Source organism: Gymnogyps californianus, chromosome Z, assembly GCF_018139145.2.
Source record: "Gymnogyps californianus isolate 813 chromosome Z, ASM1813914v2, whole genome shotgun sequence".
Taxonomy (NCBI): Eukaryota; Metazoa; Chordata; class Aves; order Accipitriformes; family Cathartidae; genus Gymnogyps; species Gymnogyps californianus.
This window is the reverse complement of record NC_059500.1, coordinates 49,477,111-49,502,282: the sequence shown is the minus strand read 5'-3', so window position 1 is coordinate 49,502,282 and position 25,172 is coordinate 49,477,111. Positions and strand designations below refer to the sequence as shown.

Genomic DNA, 25,172 nt, shown 5'->3' with positions numbered 1-25,172 from the left:
GAGTGCCTGTGTGTGGTCTTGTTTACTCAGTCTGGACAGCTTTTTGTTATTTTTCTTCCCAAAATGAAAAAGCAGAAGACTCTAGCAGAAATTAAGTATAGATAACATTTCATATACTGTTATTAGGCTTCCCTATACTCGTACTAAAATTGTGTGAAAATGTCAGTGTGTTCTCTTCCCTTCATTTCCCCTTTCTGGATCTATTCATTACTTTCTTACGTTTTATACTATTGTTAGACATCCTGAATACGTTCTTTCCACTCCAGTCTGATAATCTTATATTGGTTTCTTACTGTACTGCTATAATACAAGTTAATGTTTTTGTATGTAAAATATTTGGGAAATATAACCAAACCAGTGAAGGCTCTTTGCTTTTAGAGAAGCAGACTTAATGCAGGGATGAAATACATTCTTTGGAAACTTTATATGAAAAAGAACCTTCTTTTTTTTTTTAATGGCTCAGTTGAATGTATAGTAAAGTAGTTATGCTGCTTTTAATTTTAAATATCAGCATGTGGCAGAAGTTTGCCAGAAATTTGCATGGATCAAATGTGATAGGATCTGTTGGTATCAAACAAAACTGCTTATGAATGTTCAGCATGAGCAGGCTCTCAAGATTTCCATTATGTTTTTCTGAGGAAATTGGTCTCAAGCTTGTCATTATTTCCAGCTAGAGTTTTTAGAAATTTTTAGCTTGAAGAATAGGAATTTGGAAGAGTGGCCATTGTGATTCAGAACTTGTTTTAAATTGAAACAGCCCCAGCTGTATTCCTGCCCCATAGAAAGAGTAAGAAGTATCTTTAATAGTTTTAAAAGTTACTCAGGATATTTACATTTCTGGCACCTAGTAGTGGATGATCTTTAATTCTTAGTACCGGACAAGCGGGAGACATTGAACCTTTATTTTATGAGAAATGTATATTGAAATTTGAGGAACTTGCCAGTTCACCAGAATGCATATTAGGAAATTGAAGTAATGAAAAATAGTGTATTTTAGTATAAATTCCTTTAATTTGGAAGAACTGTGTATGCATTTCCTGCCCTTTGTATAGATGCTATTAGGAGTAGCATAATTAGTGTATACGTAGTGTAATAGATTACACCCAGAGCCTGTCTTTTTCTGTGTGGCATATAAATCTTTCTCTTAACAGCCATGCATGCAGTAATGCACTGTTTACATCTCGGCTGTCTGTAATAGACTTGTAGGTTATTGTAAGCTGAAAGTTAGAACAGAAGTGTTTGAGAATCTAGTTCCTGGACATAGGCATTAACCATTGTTCTTTAACAGAAGTGTCTTGAGTATTGACTGAACAATGAAACACTCTGAAGATTATGATTCTGTTCTACAAATTCTATGGAGTAGAATCTGGTACTCAATGGCAAAGATGTAAATCTCATCTAGATGATTCATTGTGAACAGAGCTTTTTCTTTCAATTTAAAAAAAATGAGACACAGCCTTCATTAATTTTGTGCTAATGATTGTTAAATGTTATGTTACCTTGAGTCTTGTTTTACACGCCTTAACTCAGGGGTGGAGTGTTCCTACCCAAATGCTACTTCTGTTATTGTCCTACTTTAAGAAGACCAATCAGTCCGAAGCATATGCTTAAATGATCTTCTACAAAGAAACCAATTTTGTAATTTATTCTGGAAGTGGAGAGGTCACTCAAGCTGTGATGTCCCAGTGTTTGAACACAGGCATCTAAAAAATGCTTTTAAAGTTGCCGGTTTTTGAAAAATTTTCCCTGAGTAAAAAAAACCCCAAAACCAAAGAGATACCCACCAAAAGATTGTTACAAATCTCTCTTTAGGGGACTAGAATAGTTCCACATAAAACTTGAGCATTTTTTGTTAATTTTATTTCAGGTGAGTAAAACTGAGACACTAAATTTCTTGAGAAATTGTATTTAATTTACACATGGCTAGACACTTTTTAAAGACGCCTCTATAGACTTCGGAAAAATCTAGCTAATGTAAGAAAATAAAAAAACCTCTATTAAGTATTCAATAGTTAGATAACTTCAGCAATAATAAATAGTAGCCTAAGGAGGGAGATTGTCAGTGAGGGTTTTGTTTTGTTTTTTATACTGCAGTTTATGCTTGGTTGCTTAAAATTTGTGCCACTATTCTGCTCTACAGAACATCACTCAAGTAAAACCCATTTTTTGTTAACTGTGGAGCAGTCATTTGGAGCCTGTTTCTATAAACGCTTTGATTTGGTTCCCCCAAGGTCATGCCTAGTGAACATTCTGATGCTTTTGTAAAGAATTTACCCAAATGCTTTCCAAGGAGTATCTGAACATACTGCTTTTTGGTGGCTGTGTGGATAGTTCTGGCTTTGGCACTTGCTCTGCCATCATCAGATGGGATTTGCACTGCAGACCAGGTGGGTGAATTAGTCCATGTGCAAGAGAGCCACCCAGGAAAATCCCTGTAACTGTACACAAAGTAGAGAAAATTCCTTTCAGAATAATGGCAGTTTGTTGCAGGACTGGGCTCCAGTTCCCTGCATAATACTACTGGTTTTGATAAGTTAATTTTGAAAAGGCCTCAAATTCCTGCCTACATGTTTATTTTTTAAACGTTATTGAACTTGAGATACAGATGCACATTTGCAGCATGAGGTCATGTGGGCTATTCTGGAAGTGTGTAGAGTTTGCATTTATTTTATTCAATGCTGGCTTTTGGAAAATGCTGAAAAATCAATGGGACTTCATTTCTGTCCTGGAACAGGTGATGGAATGGTACCAGAATCTAATACTGGTGGTTAAGGGAAATATCTCTGCAACCAAGGTAGTAGGGAATTGCCCAGATAAATGCAAATACCCTACTTCTGGAAAATAAGCATAATTCTGACAGTGGGTGGAATAATTTTTATAAGTAGTAGGTTTTCCTAATAATTCTGGTTATCCTTAGAGATAAGGATACAAAGCATTTGGAAAAAAGATTTTCTCCTGGTTGGAGCCTACAGTACTTGTAATGAAAAATGCTTGGCTTCTGTTTAATTTCTTTAAAAGTGTGGCTGTGTTTTAAAATTGATGGGTAAGTAAATATGTGGCCAAACACATTTTTCTACCAAGAATTCTTTTGTCCTCAAGGAATGTTTTGTGATAATAGGAGCTGCCTTAAGGATATGAAGTTTGACTTGGGGAAGCATTGTATATGCTACAATTCAGCATATATTCTGGGTTCAGAAAGTATGACTTTGCTCCCATATTGTTTGGTTTCTAGCCTCCTATTCTGAATATTTTGTGAGGGAGGGAATTGTGTTTGGGGGGTATAGGAAATACTCCTAATATATTTTGAGAATTTTAAATTCTCAAGTGTTCATGCAAACTTCACAAGAAGACTTTACCACTGATCTCAGGGACCTGGGATTCCTGAAGGCAGGTTCTACCAGTAAAGACTGAGGTGGAAAAGGCATTGAGAAGGCCTTTTCTGTGTCCCAGTCACCAAATACCCTGCCCCATTCAGCAGTGGGCCCACATTTTGCCTAGTCTTCCTTTTGCTGGTGATGTACTTCAGGAAGCCTTTTCTGTTGCCCTTCACGTCCCTTGCCAGATTCAACTTCAGGTGGATTTTGGCTTTCCTAAGCATATCCCTCCATGCCTGGGCAGCATCTATATTTCTTCCAGGTCACCTATGCCTGGTTCCAGCTCCTTTATGCTTCCTATTAATACTTGAATTTAGTCAGGAGCTCCTTGTGCATCCATACAGGCCTCCTGCTGCCTTTGATTTTCAAGGTCATTTTTAAGGATCACCTCCAGAGTCAAGAATGGTCCATCCCAATGTGCTGGAATTCAAGCCAAGTCAACAGAAGGCTTACTTTACAAGTGTTCTTTCACCTGTTTCTACTAATGTGGTCTGGGAAGCAAAGTCTCTTTAAGTAAATGCTTTAGCACTTTGTCACTTGATTTCCCTTTTGAAGTAATCTAGGGAACACTCACACCAGTACCTTTCCCGTAGTTCTAGAGGAGTGGCATCCTCTAACACAAATACGATGATGGATGGAGTTGCTGAGAGGGAAGTAATCTCATCTCCTGGAATAGTTGCATCTGGCAGAAGGTATCTTTCAGCAGCTGCAGTTGATTATGTTTGACTTCTACACTTGTAGACTCCATTTTCCTTTTCAAAGTAGAGTTATGTATACTTGCTGTGGTTGTTCAGACTGAAGAAAAGAAAACTAAGGGAGTTATAGCTACTGCCATGAACTATCAAATGGGTGCTTCTGGAGAAGACGGAGCTACACTCTCCTTAGAACTGTGCAGTGAAAGTATGAGAGAAAACAGAAGTTTTAGAAAGGGAAATTCTAATTACCTGTAAGGGGAGAAGAAACTTCACAGTGAGGATTGTGAGAGATTGGAGCCGGTTGCCTGGAGGGGTTGTTGAAACTCCATCCTTGAGGATACTCAGAATTTGACTGGACAAGGCTCTCAGCAACCTAACCTGACTTCAAGCATGGCCGTGCTTTGAGTGGGGCGTGGGACCAGGTGACCTCCAGAGATCCTGTCAGCTTAAATTTTTCCATGATTTTATGACTCTACATATTCTTATTAGATACCTGTCAGTGAGACATAAGAAAGTAGATCGATATGTTCAGACCCTTTTGGACTCTTAACCTGTGCCTAGATTTCCAGCACTGTAGTTTACAGTATTTTTCTTCAATTTCTGATAATGGCGACAGTGATTGAAAATGGGAGTTAGAAAGAAAAGATACTAAGTACTTTGCAGCTGAAATGTAGAGAAACTGGCTAGTCTAAGGAATTTGCTTTTGATCTTTATTGCTGTTGAAAAAGAGACTGAAATTGGCTTAGGGAGTGTAGATGCAGTTAGCAAGTAAAGCACAGAGAAGTGGTGAAGGCTGAATAGACTGGAATATACTGACTAAATGGTGGTAAATTAACTAAACCAAATGAAAAAATTGGATGAGGAGATGGAAAAAAATTCTCACATTTGACTTTTCCATGGGAAAACGTTTTTCTGGGGAGATTTAGTCTGACCTTGTCTATGCTGGAGTGGTGTATGTAAAAAGAGTATTTTATTGTGATGCTGATCATATTGTTGTATTTTCTTATTTGTAATATGTGAGGTCTTTGAGATTATATCAGTACATGAGAGTAAATTATTTTAATGTGTTTGCATCCCATAAAATATTTTTACTGGAGCTCAGCAATTAAAAGCTCTATTTATACAGATAATTTTATAGAGTAAGAATTAAAACTTAGTTATTTCTGAATATATAGAAGTGGTTTGGAAATTCTTTATGAAGTGTAGTACAAACTCTTACACAAGGAAAGGCGTGTAAATGCTACAGGGGACATAACATTGAAATACACATATGAATAATATATTAGTTGATATACAGTACATATAATTAAAATTGAAAGAGTAAAGCAAATTTATAAAATATTTAAACTGAATAGTGAAGAACACTGCTGAGAATTAAATGCATTTCTTGGTTTTTTTAGCCTGACAGTTATATGCTACCAGTATGTAGCAGTTTTCCTGGGGAGGATGTTTCCCACACTTGAGAAATTGACTGGATCCTTACACATGCAGTGAAGCATAACTAAAGCAATAGTTTACAGATACGATAGAAAACAGTAGGATTTTTCTCAATACAAAAAGGGTAACCTTCCATCAACAAGTAGAAATGGAAATTACTAAAATAGGTGTTAGAATTTAGAATAAAAATAAATTGAGTAATTAAAAGTAATGACACATCTTTGAGCATAACCTTTGTCATAGGAAAATTGTGAAGTTATTTAAAACTAGTTTCCTCTTGATTTGCGGGGGAGGGGTTGTTGGGGGTGGTGGGGTTTTTTTTGTTTTCTAAACTGCTGAGATGTATTACTTTTTTGTCAGTTAGCTGCTAAAATTGTACATTTGAGAAGTTGGAACTGCATATGCCCAAGAGGACCTTGGTCGTGTCTGGAATTACGGATGCATGTCTTTGAAAATTGCAAGTTTTAATATCAGATATAAATTGAAGGAATGATTTGATATAGTCTTTCTATTGTAGTGATCAAAAAATCTGCTCTGATACCTTTCTGCCCTCCGAATAAAGCCAGTGTCTTGATTTGAACAATAGGCTGCGCTTAGTGAACAGCTTTCTTTAAGAAAATTCAGTGATAAGAGCTGAAGGACTCAGCTGCTTTATATTCCATGCATAAGGAGGAGTTTTTGATATTGAAGAAATCACTATCAAGCATGGAAGATAGTAACAATTAAAGTAGGCAGGTTTGCAATGAGAATAGGTGTGGGATTTGACTGAGTGCCAAATCATGAATTTCTAGCCTGTCTGCCAGTAGTTTGGTGTCTTTCTGGATGCCCTTGTAGGGTGTAACAATAGATTTCATTGCTTGCATAAATGGGCAGCAGTTAATTCATGTTCATTAAGATATTTTTAAAGCAGAAGAAGATCAAGAGTAGGTTTTAGTACAACGATTTTTTCTTTTGACTACCTGAAGCTTTTAGTTCTATTTTAAGTATGTTTCAGGGTTCTGTGTTACTTATTTGTGATGTCATGTTAGGTCTCTTGGCTCAAGAAAAGGAGTAATAAGAAATATATCAGGAATTTAAAGGGGAACAAAAATACCATTGTGATCTGTATTTCTTCTGTTTACTATTTTAATGGGTTTCTTTTTTTCCCCTCTTGTCTTGTCTGTATCTCCTGTCAAATAAAGGCCAAGAAACACCAGGTCTTTCTAACAGAGACGTATGAAAACAACATGAGAGAGCTGGAGTTACTCTTGGACAGCTTTGCTATGTCAGGCCAGCGGACAGCAGGTTAGTTGAAGGTATAAAATGACAGATGCATCTGTCAGTGTTCCAAAGTCACTACATTGTGGGAATTCTGCAGATGCCTCTTGCATTCCCTCTTCTCAACATGCTTTGATTTGATGACATGATAAGAGCAGTTCTCACAGCAGTCAAATGGCCTTGCTAGCTGAGAAAGGGTGACGGAATGTAGACCTGCTGTTGTCAGCCCAGAGCTTGATTTACAAATGCTGGGGTGTATATGATCGGTCAGAAAAGGGCTCACTTGCTGTGCTCTAAATCCAACTGAGAAAAAAGTCCTTACAGTATACCTGCAAAGGGAACAGATGTTTTGCCTGAACTGAGCCAAATTCTGAGGCAACCTTCAGCAACTTAAAGGTCATATATTCAAAAAGGTTGTGTAGGACACATGATATAACACAATACTTTTTACTGTTGGTTGTGGACTAGTACTGTATTCATTCATTTAATCTAATACAGAACAAATATTTCTCTGTTTTCATTAAAATTAATTGTAAGTCAGTGGTTGTCACTCTGCTACCTAGCTTTATACGTAATTATTGTATCAAACTCAACAAACTCCTGCGTGCTTAAACATTTGAAATAGTGACTAACATAAACAAGCTGAACTTTAACATCAAAGCCAGTAATTTTTTTAAAGGTGAAAATAGTACACTTTTAAAAATCTTCATTTAAAACTATCTGTAAAAGTTTTCTCTATGTGGTTCCTGTTAGAAAATCACATACTAGACACAAAATGCTTCCAACTTAGAATGCACGTAAACTGGAAGAAAACAGGCAAAATGTTGCTTAAAGAGCAAATGGGTTTATTTTATGTAAATTGTGTTGAAATGTTTCCGCATTTTCTAGCAACAGTAGACATAAATGGGTCGTATAACACCTTTAAATGAAGATGCAATTTTTTGTATCTTCACAAAAAGATTTTTTTGTTTTATGGCCTGGTACTGTTAAAATTGAATAAAGGAACTCACATGAGCTGTAGATACGTCAGACCAAAAAGCTCTTCAAAACTGTATGTTTTCCTTCAATCTTGCGAAGTTCCACGTGCCCAGAGGGGCTTCGGCAATTCTGGGGCGAGCTGGATGCTGCTGCCAAAGTGCAGTTTCCAAAGCAGTAATTGTCTTTTGGGTAGGTTTTGTGTTCTCCCTAGTGGTAAACCTTGCAGAGAACAGCTTTGACCTGTTTCTATAACATTAGGGATTCAGTAACAGTAACTTCAGTATTAATTTGCTTTGTTTAAGGTAAACTTTGAAAGATCTTATTTAAAGAGATCTTTTTTTTTAAGCTTCAGCATCTCTGCAGAGGCTCAGTTGAGGCAGAAAGTCAAATTTAGCTCTGGTGTGGATTGAGTCTTTATGGCTAATATTAAAATGGACATTGACTAAGACATTTGTTTTACATATTTACTATGCTTCTAAGTGTGAAACTTAAATTTTTAATGCTATTGCCTTACTGTGTTGTACTTATGAATTTATTATGTAACAGTATTTCTTTAAATTTTCAAAAAAAAGTTTGATCATATTTGAAATGGGAATGCCTAGGTGCCAATAAAAGTAAAAATCTTAAATAAATCTTTGTAGTCTAATTAGCAGATGAGGGGCTAGATGAGCCACAGCTGGCTGGGCAGTCTTTCTTTCTCGTTTTTGTTTCTAACTTTGAACTCAAGTGGTTGAGAGTTCTACTTAAAAATCTGTTAATATTAAAGGTCCAGCCCCTTCATTTAGGTGCTGATTGGGCTGTGATTATTGGGCTATACAGGAAAAAGAAGAGAAGACTTTATATTTTTAAGATTAAAAACCGAAGTGTTTTAAAAAGTTATCTTTTTCATTATACATTCCAAAATAACAAGCATAAATCCATGTCTTCTCCTTTTTAAGTGACCTTTGTAAGTTTTCCACAGCATTGTTACTCTTGTTGGGCAATTTGCGTGATTTCAGTTTGTTCCTGTTCAGTTTATCATATTTTGCAGTTATTCAGCAACAGGGTTTGTGCTCAGGGAAGTTTGTCTTCATTTCAGGAAAAAAAAAAAGTTGTGGTTGTAGTAATCTGGGAAAAAAGTGAACTGCATATAAAGTGCTAAGAGCGTTAGCTGCTGTGAGTTAGTGTCACCATTTAACGCAGGCCACCAGTACTGTTTTGGTCAAAAATCTAAAACACAGCACCATATGAGCCACTACGAAGAAAATGAACTCTATCCTAGCCAGGCCCAGTACCATTAGTAGAAAGTCTGAAGCAGCAGGTTTAAGAGTTTACTCACTTGTATACCTCCTGTCAGACTCCTGTTGAACCTGGCATTTTCCCAAAATTCTTCCCCCAAACTCTTAGGTGATACTGGGCAAATGCTTCAAGTATTGTTTTTTTTTTCTTTTCCTCAGTGCTGAAGTAGGGCCTCTCCATCAAGAGAGTGCCATTTGAATTATGTTGCATGTCTCCTGCATAGTTGTTTGAAGACAGACAACACTTGGCCAGTATTAAAGCCATAGGCTTGTTTTTCAGCTAGTGCAGGAAGGTGGAATCTGGTATTTCTGTTGGCAGTCTGGGCTGCCTAGAAAATAGGGTTGCAGCAAAGGCAAGGAATGCCAGCATGGAAAGCTTACTGGAAAAGTCTGGTTTTGGCAAACATGATATAAATTAAGATAGTTCAGAGGCATGTTTCAGTGACAGCATTGCAGGTTGGGACTTTTGAAATGAAGATACATTATTTAGACAGCTTGATGAAAACTATGGGACGGAAGACAACCCCTAGATTGACTTAATAGGTATTACTATTTTAAACTGAATGACCATTGTGAGTTACAACTTCTCTAGAGCTAGAAGGATGGAAGAATAGTACTTTTTTTTTTTTTTTTTTCTGTGCAACAGGATCACTGCAAAATGTTCCTACAATGGGTAGTAGTGAGAAGTTGCTCTTGTAATTGAGAAGACAGGACTGGAGCCCTGTGCATCCTTAACTATAGCTGTGGTTAAGTGATAAAAATGACAGTAAGGTGTTACTAGTCTCTTTCTTAAATGTAAATTCTGAACTTCTCACATAAGGTCAGATTTTATGCATTCTTCTTAGGTTGATTCTAAGTGTAACGTCGCTATTTGGGACATCTCTAGGACTCAGAGGTTTGGTTAAGGGCACTGGAGTCTCATTAAGAAGATTTTGCTTTTCCCTGACTCTGTAGACCTTTAGAAACTGTGGTAAATAGGTGTCCACTGGAGTGGCTGACAGGACAGAGCAGAAGTCTGTTGCTGGGACATGCGTTTTTTTTAAATTGACTTGTGCGCTGTAGAGCAGATCTTGCTCCTGTTACTGAAAGCAGTCTTGCAATCCTGCATTGGTTTGACTAGGTGTGACTTCGACCTTAACAGTTGGCTGGCAAGTCAAAGTGAAAAGTTAGTGTCCAATCTGAATAGTACTCTCTGTTTTCTGACATTATCAAATGGTTGGGAGAGAAGAGGGTAATTAATTGAAAAAATTTGCAGAATGGCTTTTGGCAATACTTTCTGACTTGTGCATGTGTTACTGCATTATGTATAGCGTACAGGACAAATCTATCATTTTTGTATAATGCTTTGATTAGAATATCATGCTTATTAGATAACACTAACCTTAGGATTCTTAAAAAAAAACAACCTGCAAGTCTGTAAGTGCACCTCCTCTAGCTGACAAAGTTTTATGGAGAGCCAAAGAAAAGGCTTAGAGTTTAGTATCTGATTTGACTTTATGAGGCACCCTAGGTAAATTGCTTAGTGACACTGACCTTTCAGAGCTGATAACACCTGTATCATCATTTAGTTCTGCTGGGAATTATGATTCTTTAGCCTCTCTGGAGTTCAAATGCCACAGATTTTCTCACTTCTTTTGCAAAATAAGGATGCTATTAGTGTTGGTAAAGTTACTTTTGCTTATAGAACGTGTTAAGACTTGTGGAAAAGATGATACTATAATTTGTTACAAAATAAGTTTATAAATGCTGCATACTAATATAAATAATGCTGAGAAGAAGAATCTGTCAATAACCTGGTATTTTGCTGTAATATCAGAAAAAAATGAATAGTTTGTTCTTAGAAATTTAATATCAGCTGACATCTTGTGACCTCTTGATCAATACAGTGTTGTTTTGCTTTCTTAGCACATTGTACTATGGGCTTTGGAATGCTCAAACTTGTTCATATGTCCCTAATTAAGGCAACCAGATCAGAAGTCTCCATCTAAAGGTTTAATAAATAAGTGTAGTGTGTATATAATGGATATATCAGCTTTAAGATTTATAATTGAAACGTTATGTAGGACTCTGCAGACAGATAATAAATTTTTTTTATTATTTCCTTTGGAATGAAATTCAAGATCATTTAAAAGGTTTTAAAGACCTCTCCAAGCGAAACATAGTCATGTGATCTTTGGCTCAGTAAAGCTTTGAGTAAATGAAGTACTACATTATAATATGCATGCTTAGTCACAACAGCAAAATAATGTCAGGAAAAGTGTAACATAACTTTCAGGCAACATGTTTTTCAAAGTGTGTTATTGTGTGGTTTTAAAGTTGGCTGATCTGACTGAATGACACAGACTTGACCACAGTAGAAATTATATGCGAGACTGCATACCAAATACATTAGGTAGAAATGTAATCCAGAATTTGCAGTTCTGTATCTTGTATTGAAGCTTTTATACAAATGTCTTTCAGCTGTATTTGCTGTGAAAGTATGGCTATTCAGCTGCATCTCTTGTGGCAAACAAGGCTACTGTTCAGTGTTTTGTATTGTCACTGAAGCCCTAACTAATTTTAATACCTCTCATCCAGGGTGAGTAGTTTTCTCTCTGTGGCTTTAAGGCTTAATTTTCATTCTGTATTTTTCTTCAGGCACTTGTAAGGACAAAGATAAACCTCCGAGCCTCTCTGTCCTTGAGACTTTGAGGTATACCTTGACAGCTTACCAGAACAAGCTGGAAGATATGTCTAATGAGGTAACACTTGCACTGTTTGGCTCTATATGTATCGCCTTCAGCCTGCAGCAGTACATACGCTTTACTTGTAAAAAAGGTCAGAAGAGTGGGAATGTTGAGTTGACAGCTTCACGTATACCCAAAGAAATAATCTCTGTCACTACTATTTCTCTAAGCTTGCCCTGCAGTGAAGTTTCACTTACATTTGGGGGGACAGGGAGAAGAAGTTTTTTCTTTTTTGCTTTTTAGTTTAATTTGGTTTTGTTTTCTTATTAAACCTGTTGGGATTATTATTTTCAATAAACATTCAAGAAAACAAGCCATTGATATCTAGGATTTCAGTTAAAAGATGATGATTTAAGAGTTGGGCAGTGTATACCGCAGTATTCCTAAATACACAATACTTGAGCCTCAACAGTCATTGGTATCAGTTATGTAAATGTGCGTGCCCTTGTACATTTAAAAAGTGGCATAATTTTCTGAGATGAGTGTGTTTATGATGAAATCTCTTTTGGTGCTATTTTGAGGTCTTTTCAAGTAAAATAGGACCATGATAATACTTTCTTTATCTAAGACAATAATGGAAATATTTCAATTTTGGAAGTCTTACCATTGAAAAAAATAAAATGTTTTCCATGCAGTCCTACTGGCCTTTTATTTCACTGACTGAAAAGTCAAAATCTTGCATTTATTTTCTCATTTATGTTGCTAATGTGTTTAAATTAATCCCCTTGGGTGTGAATGTTTTATGAATTTGTGGCTTTAAAGACTGTAGAGCGGAGTTAACTGCACCGTTAAAGCTTTCTGTACAAACTTGTAATTAGCTTATCTTTGGATAAAATTGGCAAATACAGAAAGGCAAGGTGTGGTAAGATTGTAAAAATGCCAGTACTGTTTTTTCATTTCTAGGTTTTGTCTTTTGTTTTGACAAAGGCATAGTCTAGCTAGTTACTCACAATGTTTTAGAAAAAACAACAACAACAACAAACAGAAGAAAAGTATATCAGCTTTGCCCCTTTTATTGGGAAAAGAATGGTCTCCCGCAAGACCTTTGAGTTTGTTCAATGGGCGCAAAAATAGGTGACCATGGAAACAATTATACTTTTGTAAACAGCAAGCACTGTTAGGTCTCTCCCAGTGAGATAAGAGAACCGATGTGTATAGTCATTATGAAACTCTTCTGAGACCCAAGTCTGGAAGCTGCAGAGTAACTAGGAACATATTACCCACAGCGAATTGTTATTTGGGAGGAGGAATGTCACGTGATAGGCAGCACAGTTGAAAAGTCGACTCAGCAGGCTTTGGCTTAGTGATGTGCTTTGTTGTGAAACTGTGCCAGAGACAGCAGTGGGGAGACCGAGGGGGTGGCTGCTAAGAAAGCAAAGAGAGTATTCTGACAGAAAGAAGAATGAACTGTCAAGGAAAATAAATCACAAGCAGAGCAGGACCAACAGATGACCTGCCACAAGACTTCCCAGTAGGACTGTGTGTGACTGACCCTGAAGTTGTCATATGGAGCCAGAGATCACCGAGCACCTTCATGGTGCACAGAAGGGGCAGTGCTCTGTCCTTCTTGATTACCCCTGCCCCCATAGATAACACTGCTTTTGGCTTTTTATATATTAGATATGTTTAGTAATAAAACTTTTTAATAATACAATAATGCACGAAGGGACTATGAAGGGCACTGTGCAATAAAAACAAGATGTTTTAATACACAGCAGTAAGGGTTTAGTTTTGAGTAATTATGTAGTGATTCTTTTTATAGAGAGATTTTCAACAAGACTCCACGTATTGATGGATTTATTAATATACATGTACACCTGTATGTATACGTGAAATATGCTGGTAAACTTGTCATGTGTCACCTTTAACTTACTGTGTTAAACATTAGATTAAATGATCTAGTTCATTTGTGTGACTGAAAGGTGTGTAAGTGTTTTGGTTTTGACAGATAACAAGCTTTTGACTTTCTGTATAGTGCAGAGGCTAGAGTATGTTTGGGGAGAGAGAGAAGGCTAGTAAACCAACAAAAAGACTGGAAATACTCCAGTAGCGTTCTGTAATTTACTGTAATTATTTCTAAGGGTTCTGCCAGGTCTCCTGATCTGAGATCAAACAAAAATATAATTACCAAAGTAATTTGTAAATTTTGTAAATGGGATGTTTTACTTCTGAGTTGCTCCTTAATGCTCAAGTGCTGGCAGTAACCTGCACTGTAATACATTTCTGTTCGATGCTTTCTTTCAGACATTTTTATTTCTAACCTCATCATCAGGTAACCAAAGATACAAATTATAATGAAAGTGGAAAGTGAAGCTAGTACACATTATGGTCATGAGCTACCTCTAAGGTAGTTGCTTGTAACACCACAAACAGTTCACTAGTCACCATGCCTCTTGGGAACATTGCTGCTTTTTACGGGTACGTGAGTACCATCCATGCTCAGTAAAAAGTAGAGACCAAGCTTGTAGCTGGACAATTTCTGCAAATGGCCACTGACTTTGAAAACTTGTTTTCTCGAACCAGTCCCCAGATCATAATCTGAATTTATTACATTTTCAAATGCATTTCACAATCTGTGGTTTTGTTAGATATTGTGAGAGTTAATGGGAAAGTTAATAGTGGAGTCAGTTTGGGGTTCTGCCACTGCTATTTATCTTAAATCATTATAAAAGAGTTATTTAGTGCTTTTGTAAAGGCACATTATTTAGATTGTATGGAGTATAAATATTGTCAAAGAAATTGAAAACAATTTTTTTTCACATTTATATACAAAATTCTTCCTTTATATTCAAGTGATTATGTAACCTTTCTGTAAAAGCCTGTTTGACCTCCGTATTTTTCACAGCTTGGGAAAATGAAGGCTTTGTGTGAAAAGATGACTAAAGAACTTGAGATATCCAAAGAGAAAATGTGTGCTTTAAGTCAAGACCTTAAGGTATGGTTTCATGAACTTAACATAAAATTTGAAAGTTCTGCAAAAAGTATCTTTCTGGATTTAAGGTATCTTTTTTTCTTATCAGAATAAGTCTCTGTATCATTGTATTCTGTTGAGCAGACTAGTTTACCTTGCAAGCTTGTGTGAAGCTGTGCTGCTTTTTTCTGGTTACCACCTTAGACTATGTAACTGATCATTTCAGTGATTGCACTTCTGAAATAATTTGAAATAGATTTATCAATTGTGCAAAGTTTTGTTTTATATTGAAACCAGCATCAGTAATTTTTTTTCCTCCTGTTTTTCTCAAGAAAAGGAGAAGATAATATAATTACCTCTGTTCATATGAAAGCACATTTTATTAAAGATGTCCTTTCCTTTGTTTTCTTTTTTTTTTAATCTGTTTGTGTTTGTCGGACAAGTTAATGCATGTATGAAGCATGAGGTCATCCTTAGCAGTTGTACAATGTGCAGCCTAAAATTTCTTAGAGTAAAATCTACCTGGGAACTGATAAAAACACTTGAAAACTCTTTTCTTTAGTTTCTGAACAAGAATTTTATTTTTGGTCTCTGTTTTTGGCTGACACACCACTTCTGTAATGTCCTGTCTGGTTACATCAGTGGCCAAGGGAGTAAGGAAGTCCTGAGGTCATGGTTAAACTTAATCTCCCAAGTGGCAGTGTATTATATTACTGCCAAAACTGAATATCTCTACTCCCAGTGTTTCTCAGATTCTTTTGCTGAGGATATGCTGCTTTATCACTTCAGTTTAGTCACAGATACTTCTGCAACACTCATTGAATCTTCATATTAATTGATACTTGCACATGATCTCCTGTCATCTGATCTGAACTTTCTTTACTAATTTATGTTCAGAAGACTGAAGACTTCTGCTTCTGTTGCAGCACCTTTGTAAGGCACCCAAAAATTTTGCAACCCATTGCAACAGATACTTGTATTCTTCACGCAAAAACGATTTGCTACACGCAGACGGTGGTGGTTATTATGCAGTACACCAGTTTCTGATCTCTTTAAATTTTTGGTAATAAAATTGTATGTATGAGTGAAAACTAAATCCAGTCTGAAAACATTTGTGTCACAAATTTAGCATTGCTTTAATCTTTTAATATTTTAATTAAGAAGAATAAAAGTTGTCATTGTCTGATGAATTTGGGAGTATCTTTCCTATTATATTTCCTATATAAGCAGCTATGATTTTATGAAAAACAAACAATGCTTTCAGTTTGACCTTTAGCAAACTTTAGCAGTGCTGGAAATCCAGTGCTTGTAGGAGAGGAAAGCATGTGTATCTGTCCACTCCATCTCAGCAATCTTTTGGCTAAAAAGGGGTAGTGTATTAAGTTCTTTGTTTACCTTGTGAGATTTGGTACTGGTAACATAATGATTGTATTTATGAACATTTCTGATTATTAGTTTCTTCCTATGGTCGAACCTCCAAAGAGAGTCCTCACATTTGTTTTGTCATGCGGATAAAGAATATAGTGGGTAACAACAGCTGTCTGTGTTGCCTACCGACTCAGCTGTAATGGATCAGAGGTTTACTTATGAAAATAATGTATCTTTTCACTAGCTCTGAGAGCTCTCCACTCTGCAAAGGATAACTTGCGTCCATGCGTTCTGCATCTCAGTTGTGGGGGTAGAGGGGATTCCGAAGGTCACTGCATCATGGAGCTTTTAACTCTCAGAAATGGATTTCTGATGCCATCTAGTTAGAAGCTGTGGAGAAGGACTGTTGTCAATTTTGAAATTCTGTTATTGACAAGATACAGTCAGCTTAGCCTGGAGTCTTCTCAACACGTGTGGCTATATGACTGTTTACTTCCTCAGATGCTGAACACTGGACTAAGATGACATTTTATAGAGTAAAATTCTTACCAGACTTTCTGTTCCATGCCTCTGTTCTACAGGAAGCTCAGGATAACCTGGCTGATGCCAATAAAGAGTTAAATCATCTGCACACTAAGTGTGCAGACAGAGAGACTTTAATAGGAACTTTAAAAGTGGAACTACAGAATGTATGGCAATGCTGGGAGAAGGAGAAAGTACGTGCCACAGAATCTGAAAATGAAATCCAGAAGCTTACCAGGGCTTACCAGAAGGATATGGAGGTATTACCACAGACAAGATGACTGTCAAAAGAGTCTTTATTTAATCTCAACTTTATACATTTACATACATCAGATGGTTACTCTTAGTCTTAACAGATTTATCCCCAAAATATGATTTTAAGATACGTATTTTGAAATACGTATTTAATATCTGCAAGATCTCAGGACATACTGGTTCTCCTTTCTTCTATATCAGAACTAATAGCTTAACACTTCCAGTATTTTGAATTTTTGAACAACTGAGTTTATTTAAAGAGCTACACCTGACAAACAATTATTTCTTTCTTTAAAATTCAAAGTTAACAAAAATGTTTTACAATTGGAACATACATTAGTATCATCATTGTGTTGTTAATTACTGATTCACATGGCAATTGATAGATAGCAAATGTGGAATTAAGGTAGTTTTACCTGCGTGCCGCAAAACCTAGAAATTCTTATTTGTGACCTGTTCGCTCATTGTGGTGGGCTATATGTGGGAATTACTTCACAAAATCTTACTTCAGAACTATTATCTCTCTCCTTATATTTGTTTACAGATGTTAATTTTGTTGCTTTTTCCCTCCAATAAAGCAGTTCTGTACTAGCAATAGCAATGATATTCTTTATCGTTGTTGTCGTGCATATTGAGCTCATTACTTCCACAAATTTGGACATGGATGCCAACTGAGTAAAAAGGAAACATTCTTTCCACCTCTTTTACAGTCTGGTATTTAAATAGTGTCCACATAAACCAGCTGGAATTGTTATACACATCAGATAGTGATTAAAGTGAAGGAAACTAGAAGCCTGGCTATATTGTAAAGTCAGCATGTCTGCAGTACTGTGGTTGCATTCAACATGCGTGAATTGATTTTGGGTCTTGGGATCCCTTTTTTCATGCCAAATGGATAATTATCATCCTTGGTTTATCACAGCTCAAGCAAAAATGTAATGATGGTGGCACACTGGATTTTCCTTGGGGAATTAGGAGGAGATCTGCTAGAAATAGAGTTAAACTAAACTAAACTACAATTTTTTATTGCCTAAAATACCATGAAATAATTGTGAGAAAATGCACCTAAGTATAATGGAAAGGGCTCAGAAAAACCATAGTTCCCCATCTCGGTCATCCACAATTTCTTAATGTAAAGCCTCATCCGAGGCCCCTGGAAAACAATGGGAACCTTTACAATGGTTTACTGACTTTGAATAAAGGCTCTGTTTCTTGTGGCTTTTGAGGTGCAGCTTTCTATTGTTGTCTTAATCGAAGTTGCTAAGTTGCATATATGTACTAAAAGGATGAAGGCTGGAATTTCTGTTGCATGCTATTGTTGCTGAAATTTATTTATAACTTGCATCAATTTATTATACTACTGACTAAAATCACTGTAGATGAACGAGGCATGGCTTGTGGAATTTAACTGATGAAGCTATAAGCCTATTTTATCTAGCCATTTAGTCATACATAACCCACACAAAAACAATTTTTAAAAGACTTCAGAGTGATAGTTGTATAAACAGTGTGTTGTGCTGCAAGCCAGTCAGACAATTTTCTGCATGCTAGGCAGATATTGGAAATGGGTACAATTTGAATGTACCTGAAAGTGTTAAAATGAATGATTAAATCGCATCTACTAATAGCACAGAAATTTTTATCTCTATTAGGTCATGGTTGTGACCATTGCAAGATTGGGCTTTATTTATATACTACGTCTAATTAGACAAATTTTGTAAAACTGTTTTCTTATTCTGGCTTTAATATGTATGACTGCAAATATTAACAAGGAATTGAGGAATTTTGAAAAGGTTTGATGATGAGCTTTGTGGATTTTTTTCAGCTGTGTGCAGCTCACATTACTACATGTGATGCATCTCTTTGGATTCTAACACTGTTCAGATATAACAGTTAATTTTTCTTTTTGTCTCAGGACAAGCTAACCTTCCTCCATAGCTTATACCAGCGTTTGGTAGCAGGCTGTGTGCTTATAAAACAACCAGAAGGCATCCTAGATAGATTCTCTTGGTCTGAGCTTTGTGCAGTCTTGCAGGAGAATGTTGATGCCCTGATCTTAGACCTCAACAGGGCTAATGAGAAGGTAAGTGTCCTTAGGCACCAGCTACCTCTATTAAATTCAGTGACATTTGTCCATATCACAGTACCACTAAAAAGGACTGACATTCATCTTATTTCAAAAAGAATTTGGGCGTTAATAATTCAATACCATTAATTATGGCTTGTCTACAACTCAGTTTGATGCCATTGCTGTGGGCATGTAAATGTGACTGAAGTCTGTATGAAGTCTCTAAGCTCCACTTTCTGTGCAGGACATGCTAATAGTACTAGCCAATATTAGCCACAGGGACCTAATTAAAAGAAAATAAATTAATCTTACTGATGAAGCAATTCAAAGAACTTAGTCATTTACACTAATAAAGCAAGTCTTTATTTTAGCATAAAACAGAAACAAAATGCGCTTACTTCAGGAACATCATCTTTAAATTATATGTTTATGATTCAGAGGTACTATCTGAAAAAATGCCAGTGTGTTTTTTTGGTTTAATGGTAATTTTTGGATTATGGAATTTGTATTCAGAAATACAATAGAAAATACTTATTTTTATAAAACTTGTCAATATTTGTTTAAGGGAGAAGCTGTACTTTTCTGAATTATTTTAATGTGAATAAGCTTATGTGGCCTTTCTCCCCAGAAATTCCTGCGTTTTTAGGAAAGAAAAGACCTCTTTTTAAATAACTTAAACTGGGTCCACAGACTGACATATGCCACTCTTTAGTATTTCAGTTCATGTTCTGACTCCATTGATCAGGCCAGTCCTACAGTCTAGTAGAGCAACTCCAGATCTTGGCTGCCCTGACATTTTGTTCTTGAGGCGTAGGAAGGGAAAAGCTCTTTCGGACATTTCTCGTCTGCTGGAATTGTGACCACTCTTCTGGCCTGAGTAAGGGACAGGGCTGGTTACAGTGAATTGTTTTGACGCTGCCCATCATTCAGTAAATACCCCAGCAGTCAACAGAAATTACTAAAGAGGAATAATATAAAATCTGGACTATGCAGACTGGATGTACATTTCTATTTTCCTTTTGAAGTAGAGGCGGAAAGGCAATGGAAGGGAAGGGAGTGAACATTGATGGCAGTGTTTGGGGGGGTTATGTCTTACTGTTTCTTGCTTTTTAGTTTAGTATGGTTATTGAGATTGATTGTGAGGTCTCTAGGGCTCTTTTCATGTACTTACCAGCTTTTCAGGGATTTGGGGCAGTGTTGTTACCCGTGTTGTATTTACTTTTTGAGAACAAAATTTTTCTCCTGCGGTTTTGTGTGATCTATTTGGAAGGTATCTTGCTGATATTCTCTAGTAACAAAGTGTAGGCATGTGTATTTAGAGGTCATTGTTAGCTTGATTCATTCCACCATTTAGTTTGCATGGGAGCTGCACAGTTAAACCACAGAGTGAATCCCTTCATGCTTGTTGAAAACATATCATAAACTAATGAGCTACTTGTGAGAAAAACATTCTGTATGCTAAAATTTCGTGAAATTATTTTAATACTTAATAATATATGGGATGTCTTGGCTTTCCAATAAAACAAAAAATAAAATTAAGGGCTGTTTTTTCACTATTACTTGCAGTCCTTGCAAACTACTATAGGACTGATATACTCGGAGTACTAATTTAGCAGCAAAAGATTTAATGCACTTGTTTCAAAAAAATATGGGAAGTGTCCAATTCAAGTTTCCAACAAAGAAGGCAACAGATATCTGCAAGGTGGTATAAGGATGGCAAAACTGAAACCAAGGAAAATTCATTATTCAAAAATATGTCTCAGTTTTGTTGCAAGATTCAAGTAAGTAATCTGTCATGAAACACTTTTACTTAGTTTTAATAAATATGTTGAAGAAATTACAATTTAGATTTTATGCTGGAATAGTCTGTGCTTTAATTAATAGGTACAATTAAAGTAAAAAGGTGTTTTGAGACATAAAAGAATTTATTTTTAAATGCTTGTCACACAGATATCTCACCTAGAATATGTTTGTAAGAACAAGTCTGATACTATGAAGGAGCTTCAGCAGAGCCAGGAAGATACTTTCAGCAAAATGGCTGAACAGATGAAAGCACAGGAAAGCTGTTGGCAGAAACAAAAAAAGTATCTGGAACAGCAGTACTCAGGTCTCCTTGGGGAAGTTCATGCAAGGGCACAGGTATGGTGCTATGAACTTCTGATATTTTCTTTTTTTGTAAATATTTAATGGATTATTTCAGTAGTTTAATTTCCTAACCAATTTAAGGTTGTTTGGGAATTTCAGTATATCTTTAAAATAAAACAACCCAACACTGTGCTAGTATTAACTTCACTTGTAATAAGAAATAAATTACTTTGTTAAAACATTCCAGAAATGAATTGCTTAATTTGGTCTAGCAGTTGCTAGTGATTTTTTTTTGAGAATGTTGAAGCTGCAAGATTGAAATTGCTTATTTTAAGAATTATATAGGGCAGCAGTTACTTTTTCAGTGTCATGCTTTGCAAAGACTCTGTAGAGTAACAGTAATGTGGTGTCATCTGGGGATAGATTTAGGTATATACATTCTGACCCTAAGAACCAATTAGCAGTTACAGTGGTAGCTTTCAACAGTATTAAAGGAGTTGGTTATACAGATACTACAGTGAGCAGGGGTTCAAAAGTGTAAAAATATTGTCACTGATTGTTAGAAAAGTTATTTGCAATCGAAAATTTTCACTGTTATTCTGCAACTACAATTCACTGTCTTTACAGTCACATTCCTTTACACATGTTTCAGTTAAAAGTGGTGTGAAATAGAGGAAAGGTATGCCGTGTAATTTGTGACTGCCACTTGAAACTTACTTCATCAGAAGAATGCTGTATTTGACTCAGATTTTGGGCTTGGAAGTCTTTGCACTCCAAAAAATGTATTTATGAAGTATTCTTTAGACAGAGCAGTTTATGGTAATTTCTTGGGAATGAGTTAAAATGTTGTATATATTTTTTGCTTGATATTTACATTTCACATTGGATATTGGCAATGCTAAAAACATCCCTATGAGTGGAATAAGTGACATCCAGACTTATATTAAGGTCCCCCAGCATCCTGTAGTTTCATCTTACGAAATCATTGCCAACAAAAAGAATAATGAAATGAGGAAGCTTAATTTTTATTTTAAAAATTACTTTTCCTTCCTAGAAAAAGTGGAGTTATGCAATTTAGATTTCTACCTCCTGTGGATGCTGCACAAAAGAAAGGTCTGAGTCATCTACTTCAGAACTCTAGTGTATTGTGGAGAATTGGTGCTGTGCAGTACTGCGCCATTCTTCGGGACGGTGCTGAACCTGCCAGTCTTCTCAGCTGAATTGTGTAGACAGCAAGCAGAGCATGTACTGAAAAGATGGCTCTCTTTTGTGGAGCGTGCATTAGGCGTGTCTTCTGGAAAAGACTTTATCTGTCAGCTTGCTGTACTGGGTTTCTAAAAGGGAAATGCTTTGCCTTAGAAACATCTGGGCATGTTTTCTAACACAGGTTATGTAGTGTTGGAGTACAAGCTGGTAGTGTTGTAATCCAGGCAGCGCAATGTCTGTGTTCACTTAGATGATTCACAAAACTTATCTCATCTTTTTTCCATCCCATGTTCCAGTTTGCCTTCCTTACCATTCAGTGTCAATCGGGGAAGAATAAAGTCTGATTCCTTCTGGATTTCTAATTTGTGACTGACTTTGGACCTGCAAATACCAGATTAAGCCTTTTCCTTTCTGGGATCCGTAGGGTCCATGGATGTCTGCTGTTCGGGCTGTGCTAATCCTGATTGCTTGTTTTTCGTAAGACTTGACTGTCTTTTACCTGTTGCATTTTGAGCCTGTTAGATATATTTGTCTGCAAGATCACTACTCTGTTGGATCAGAGGTGTACGGACAGACTAATGTTGTAGCCTTATTTCCATAGGAAAAAAGGAAAAATGTGCTGCAAGTTACAGAATGCTTTCAAAGGGTCTTTTAGATATTACTGAGTGCCAGTGTTTACATAAAGATACAGAATGCAATATTTAAATTTAATTATTTTAGCAGGCTTTATTCATTAAATTTTATAGGAAACATACAATCAGTGTAAGTGGAATATAATTTGCCAGTGTTCTGTATTTCATTGTACTGTGGGTCTAATCACTCTAGGACATTTATTCTAGCACTACAAGGAAACTGTAGCAATTTGCTGTGTTTTCCATCCAAAGATCTGAGTGTTAATTACAAGCAGTGTAATGAACTAATCGCTTGTAGGTGTTAGTTCCTTTCTGGAAAGGGAAGATGAGTGATTTTTGCTGTCCTGTAGCAAGCTAATGGTACATCATAGGATGCATCCTTTTGTTTGTAACTTTGTATTCCACCAACGTTCCATGCCTTCTTCTAGACATTTTCTCCTCAGAGCTCCTGGATTGAGACTTCTTTAATTTTTCCAATTGTTGGTACATGTGTGAAGGGAAACTGAAGACTGTCAGTTCAGACTCTCAGGAATTAACTGAGGGCTCTAACTGCACAGCAATATGAGTAACGTATCTTGGAAATTACTGTTTTGGTTTCTTAGAACTGCAGTAGAGAGTTAGGACTTTTCAGAATGGTCTCCTTATGATTAAAATGTAACATTGAAAAATCTGGAGGTTTTAGCAGCAATGACATCTGCCACTGCTGCTGTCCCCAGCCAGTACTGTTCAGGGTCCCTGACTCCAAGATAGGATCCAAGGATGTTAATAGGTACTACTTCACAGCTGTTACTGTAGGTCAGATGGATGGTGTAATCAGAAAGCAGTTTCACTGTTTCTTCCGTGGGGCAAAAGTTCCCAGTGTGGCCTTATCACAGATCAGCAGTGAACAAGGCACTCTGTACCTACTGCTCTTCTTTGTCCGTGGTCTCCATGTTTGGAGAGTCAATGGAGCTTAAAATGCATATCCTTTTCCCTTGCCTTTTGCAGCAGGAGTGCAGTCCTCTTGATTTGATAGTGTGCCATTTTGAAAATGTTACTGTGCCTGTTCCTTAGCCTCACACAAATTATTTATTCAGACTGTGCACAGTCTCATAGGAGATGTCTTCTGAATTTTAACTATCAGTTGTTGTTTGTTTATTATGTAGACATTTATTAATCTGTCCCCATTTTTTGTGGCAACCACTTAAAATAGAAGGGTTTTGTTCTGATATGCAAAAACATGTTGTAAGAGAAGAATCCTGTAACTACTTTAAAAATGTTAATTTCAACAAAAATAAAAGGTTTGCTAAATAGGAAAGGGAAAAAGTCCTCTAGGGAGAAAAAAATGTCTTTTATTGGCTTTTTTTGTTGTTTGGAAGCCTTGCTTTGAGAGCAAGGCAGGTGAATTAGCTAAAGGCTGTGGTATCTTGCAATTGTATCAAAAGTCAGTGCAATCAATGCAAAAGGAGGAGAAGTGCACATAACTATACTATTCCTGATCCACCAAGTGTCTTTGATAGGCGTGTCTGGCCCATGTACTTAAAACACAGGAAAGAAATGGAGGACAGCAGTGTTGATGTTGTTTATTTAGATGTATAGATGTATATATTTAGAAAAATAAAACAGCTGAAATACAGGAAAACCTTTTGAAGTCATAGTGTCATTATATTTCTAGTTTACAGTTCTGTTTTCATGCCAGAATAAAGAGTAAGGACCCAGTAAGAAGTAGGAAAAAGTAGTGTTGCTAGTAGCACCTGATTTTTTGTTAAGGATTCTTGGAACCCACCAAGCTCTGCAACCCAGTGAGGTGTCCCTCAAAGCTCAAACACCGAAGGCAGCCGGCTTGCCAATGTTCAGGAAGAGAATTCTGTGTCCCTGTCAAAACCTGTGCTTTTTAGCTTCGAAGAACACGCTAGAAACAGTGTGGAGTAAGACAAAAGCAGTTATTAGCTGGTAAAAACAAGATGTATTTTCTTACAAAACTTTTACATATCTGTAGTCAGAGATTGTCTTGTTGCCTTTTGCATATTACCGTATAACCATAAGCATAAAACCACTAAGCTTTTTTAAAAAATAAGCTTTAATTAGCCAGAGCACTGAATGTTAGTATTGCTGCCCAATAGCCCTGTAGGGATCACGCTTTGTTTACTCAGATATTGGCCTTTCACCTGTGATGGCCAGAAACCATAAGTTGTTTTCTAAATTCAGCTTACCTTTTCAGTTCCTTCCAGTCATGCTATCAGGGTTTTTTTCTATAAAAATCAAACACTGTAAATAATGCAGTAGCACTGAAAGTATTGTACCTGTTCATACTTAATTTTAGAGTAGTAAAGTGACATGAGGCCTGTAAATTGCATTTTGTAATTAAATCTTTTAGTTACCTGCTCTATTTTTGTATCACT

The 25,172-nt window shown here is 36.4% G+C and overlaps 1 protein-coding gene across 1 annotated transcript in view; it reads left to right on the top strand.

Annotated features, from left to right (window-relative positions):
• CCDC171 (coiled-coil domain containing 171) overlaps positions 1–25,172 on the top strand; it is a 151,859-nt gene that overhangs the window by 38,574 nt on the left and 88,113 nt on the right. Inside the window, exons 9-14 of the mRNA XM_050913494.1 lie at positions 6,688–6,790; positions 11,656–11,759; positions 14,590–14,679; positions 16,605–16,805; positions 18,716–18,883; positions 20,819–21,007. Of these exons, the coding sequence (XP_050769451.1) occupies positions 6,688–6,790; positions 11,656–11,759; positions 14,590–14,679; positions 16,605–16,805; positions 18,716–18,883; positions 20,819–21,007 (855 nt within the window). The remainder of the gene's footprint in view (positions 1–6,687; positions 6,791–11,655; positions 11,760–14,589; positions 14,680–16,604; positions 16,806–18,715; positions 18,884–20,818; positions 21,008–25,172) is intronic.